The sequence below is a fragment of the Papaver somniferum genome, chromosome 9, assembly GCF_003573695.1.
Source record: "Papaver somniferum cultivar HN1 chromosome 9, ASM357369v1, whole genome shotgun sequence".
Classification (NCBI taxonomy): domain Eukaryota; kingdom Viridiplantae; phylum Streptophyta; class Magnoliopsida; order Ranunculales; family Papaveraceae; genus Papaver; species Papaver somniferum.
The window spans coordinates 177,896,331-177,900,822 of NC_039366.1; the positions used below are offsets into that span (position 1 = coordinate 177,896,331).

General features: G+C 36.6%; 1 protein-coding gene across 1 annotated transcript; it reads left to right on the plus strand.

The window, feature by feature from the left end:
* Positions 1 to 588: 588 nt before the first annotated feature.
* Positions 589 to 3,860, plus strand: LOC113313776. The gene is made up of 3 exons (XM_026562559.1): positions 589 to 845; positions 934 to 1,734; positions 3,290 to 3,860. The coding sequence occupies exons 1-3, from the start codon at positions 623 to 625 to the stop codon at positions 3,739 to 3,741; spliced, it is 1,476 nt and encodes a 491-aa protein (XP_026418344.1). The 5' UTR covers positions 589 to 622; the 3' UTR covers positions 3,742 to 3,860.
* Positions 3,861 to 4,492: the final 632 nt, after the last annotated feature.

A 4,492-nucleotide genomic window follows, 5' to 3' on the forward strand; every position in this document is an offset into this window, starting at 1 on the left:
GCCTCGTTGCTCAAGCATTTTCAGCATCACAACCTATCGTTTAGAAACATGAACAACATTTAACCTATTTAGTTAATTTGGGCTGAGAATTTTATTTATCAGGTGTCCGTGCTTGCAAGTAACATCACAATCAAAATTGTGCCGTCCGTAGACAAAATTTGTCGCGCGAATGAAACTTGGAACTAGGACTCTCTATTCCCACTGCATTGATGCGTAAATGGCTGGTGTGCCTCTTTACAAGAAATCGGCAACTTCATCTTATAACCGTGACAATTTTGACGACCGTTCTTAAAACCTTTGTGTAACCGGGGGCAGAAGAGAGCAAACCATACAAATGCAACACAAGACGAAAATGATATACCCCGGCTAGGTTCGATCATCATGAAAGTAGAGAATAAAAAACGGTCGTAAAACAAAAAGAGAACACTTTAAATTGGCAGTATATCAATTTCACAGAGAAACAGGGTCACCGCATAGCACTTTCACGAGGTTTTCATTCTCATTTTTACTCTTTAGTCTTTATATTAGTCGATCTTATTTTTTTCAAATATAAAATTCAAGTCTTCTTCTTTTAATTTGTCTCTTTCATTAGATTTCTCGAGAGAGAGAGACAACAAAAAAAATGAAGAGAAGAGGAAACATGATGCTTTCATCTTCTTCATCAACTAACAGCATTCATCGCCATGAATCCACAGCAACAGCAACAGCAACTACTAAAACAAAAACAAAAACTACTAGTAGTTCAGTAAACCACAAAAGCATTGGTTGCATGTCTGGTATTTTTCATCTCGTCTCTAGATACCAGCATCGCCGTAAACTCCTCACAAACTCTTCCTCGTCTTCAGGTGCTTATCTCCAACTTCACTCTCCTTCTCTGCATTTTCATTTACTAATGAACTATTTTCTGATTATATTTTTGTTTGTAACAAACAGAGAAACGAGAAAAATGCAACAACAACAAGAACAGCAATTCTCCGGTACAAGCTCAGTCGTTAAACCCTAAATCAGAATCACAACCGGCTAAACCCAAAGAAACCCTGGTTTCAGATCACAAAACTCCTCCTCCTCTTTCACCTTCACTAACAGATTCAGATTTGAAGAGATTTTCTTTTGATTCACCAAGAAGTCCAACAATTCCATCTGAAATTCGATTATCAGTAAATGTAAAGTCAAAATCAAACGTCGATTCTGATAACCAAAATCAACAACGTTCTCCAGCTTTAGTAGCTAGATTAATGGGATTAGATGATTTTCCTCCGACGCCATCATCATCATCATCACCATCTGAGAAGCGAAGAAAGCTAATGGTAGCATTAGAAAAATGTGATGAAGATCTTAAAACTCTTAAAAACATCATCGACACCATTCGATCAACTAATGACAATCATAACCGTACATCTCCTTTGGTCCCCGGAATTCATACCACAAGTACAAACGGAGTAATTATTAAAATTGACAGTTCAGAGTTACGAACAGAGAATGTTAAAGATCGAGCAACATCAGAGATGATGACAATGAAAAACAGTATCACAAAGAATAAGGAGTTGTTGTTTGGTGACGATGATTCAAGGAACGGTGCAGATTCGATGATGAAAGCGAAAACTTGTTCGGAATTTAATAGTAGTGGTGGCAGTAGTAATATTAGTGATGAAGTGGACCAACCAAGTCCTATTTCGGTTCTTGAACTAATCTCTTCTCCTCCTTCTCCTCTCCTGCTACCACACCAACAAACCGGTAAGTTTCTCTCTGTTATCTCATTTTATGATCTGATGATGTGATTAGTGATTGCGTACGGTTGACAGTTACTACTTAAGTTACATCAAACATGCAATTTGATCAGTCACGCGACAAATGTAACACTTCTTATGGCTGGACCACATATCTGATAATACACCGTGCAACTAATAATCAACGTCAAAAAAAACTAATAATCAACGTCAAAAAATTGCAGTAAAAAATCATGGCCGATTCTTGATAAACGGTAAAAAGAAAAAGTTAATAAAATAAGAACTTGTTCATTGCAGGATGAACCTGTTGTACATAGAAAAACTTATGGTGGTCCATCCACATTATGGCGGGAAATTTTAGACATGTCCAAAAGCTTGTCTCTGGAGTCAAAAGACTAAAAGATATGCTTCTGTATATAGTTTCTTAAACGCATTATTTTAATGATGAGTTACCGAAAAATTCTCTTTGGATGTGATTTTGATCAAGATTATGGATGTCCTAGTTTTGCCTTTTTAGGTTAGGTTTAGCCACTCAAAAATAGTGAATTTCAATAAGTGGTAGTAATCCAGGTGTAGTTTACACAGGAGTAGGGCTGCTAGGGCATGCAAGATATAATAACGCACAGGTACTACCCTACCCAAGAAGGTATTAGTACTAGTAGCTAGTGGATCCTATGTATAAAACACGGGTTTTGAAGTATGTTTGTTTTGCCGTGCATTTAGCGTTGCATACCAAAATAAGTACATGCTTTCTCGAGTACACTGTCGAGTCTTTCGATGAGAACCTAACCCATTTGGAGGTAGTTGCAGGCAGCTTGCAGCCTGTAGGTTTTAGGGCTTGATCAGCACCACGAGGTTTGTTTGTCTTATTACTGTCTCCGATTGCCAGATCAGATTTCCACTATGTCCCTTAATACTCCGCATGTCGAAGATTCAACGGATAGTATTAAACACCAACTGTAGGGTAGTAGACCAGTTTCGGGTACCTTGTTCTACTCTCATCCCAAGTTTGATTGAGGAGAGAGGGACACAAGGAGCAAAGCCTCACAGACTAGTTCATGGGCCGATGGATTTGGGGTTGCAGGGTAGTGGAAATGGAGATGTTCTATGAGTTTCAAAATGATTAAATTATTCTTCATATCTTATAATTACTTTACTATCACACTGAATATGTATAATGTTTTTCCTGTATACCCCCATTAGGATTTAGGACCGACAGCGAATATTCATCAGATCCCATACAGTTATCTGCCAAATTGCATCAATATTTCAAGCACCAAATGCCAACTAATACAATTGGCATTACCCGATGATGTAGATAACAGTTAGCATTAGTATTATTCTTGTTAGTTGATCCCTTCACCTACCAATATAATGTTTCAATTTAATGTTCGACTCTTCTATCTCATCAAAAAATGATTACCTCTGCTTGTATTACTGCGGTTTAGATGCATATAAAAAATGACATAACATGAGCCGTATCCCCTGAACTGGATTGGGTTTGGGCCTCCTCCTTGGGAGATGTTTCTCTAGCTGACATACTTCGTATGATTCTTGTTCAGGTGTTCTCAATACAGGAGAGAAATTTAGGAAAAAACTAAGAGAAGAAGGCAATAGTTTCTCCTTCTTCCAAAGAACAGCATTTGAATCACTACCAAGAATTTCTGGCAGGAGACTATCAAGTGAATTTAGCTCGACAGCATTAACCAACAGATCACCATTGACGTCAACTTCGGCACTTCAAAATGATTGGTCCTCAACTTCGGCATTTCAAAATGATCGGTGCAAGAAAGAAAAAGTGGAGATTGTAAATGAAGCCTGTTTAGATGTGGTGTGCGGAGAAAGATGGGAATTAGGTCGGATAGGAGTTATTTTAGAAGATTATATGTTTAATGAGTTAATCCAAGAAACTGTCCGGGAGTTACTTTTAGGATGCTGTAGTACTTACACTAATATTCTCTACTCATCATCTTCACTTCCCTCTGGGTCATGCAAGAAAAAACTTTGTTTCTAGTACCGGGTATCAACGGCTTGCATCATGTGTTAGAGAAAATGGAAAGTTTGTAGAGTCTCTTGTATTTATTCAATTGTTATTTAGATAAACTATTTTTGCAGCCCTGCTATTCGCTCATGAAATAATGGATCCATGTTATAAATTAATTTTATTAAAACTAATTATATTAAAATGCAATGAGATTATGACTCAAAAACTAATAAAACTTTCAATAGATAATAAAAAAAACTAACATAATAGAAAAGACAATTAAAATGGTATGAGTTTGTTGTACACTATCTTCAAAGATCATATTATTCAGCTTCATAAATTGATTAATAGTTATATCGTTTCAGTCTTTATCCAAATTTCTGGAGCTCATACACTTTTGTTTTGGTCCATCCAATATAATTATATGATTTTACTTCGTCTGCAAAAGCATTATCAAGATCATGATACATATAATCTCAAGAAACTTCATTCAGTGATTTGATTTTTCAGAAAATGGGCTATTTAGCCGAAAGTGTATTATTTCTGGGTCAAATGGACGGGTAGATATTTCTTCTGGGTCAAATGGACAGTGGAATCTTTTAATTGAAACAGATGCAACTACCCTTTTTCCTTTTCTCTCCATCGTCTCTCTTCCTCTTTCCTCTGTGTTTCTCCTTCACAAATTACAACCATTAAACCTGTTTCTTCTCCTTCTGCTTACCAACAACGACATCAACAATATCATCGTCGTTGTAGACATCATCAAATCTAGTATTATCAT

Bases quoted from the DNA above. Each gene is read 5' to 3' on its own strand.
- LOC113313776 (XM_026562559.1), top strand. From the start codon at position 623: ATGAAGAGAAGAGGAAACATGATGCTTTCATCTTCTTCATCAACTAAC. The intron at 846-933 runs GTGCTTATCTCC...TGTAACAAACAG, and splicing joins AAACTCTTCCTCGTCTTCAG to AGAAACGAGAAAAATGCAAC. The intron at 1,735-3,289 runs GTAAGTTTCTCT...ATTCTTGTTCAG, and splicing joins GCTACCACACCAACAAACCG to GTGTTCTCAATACAGGAGAG.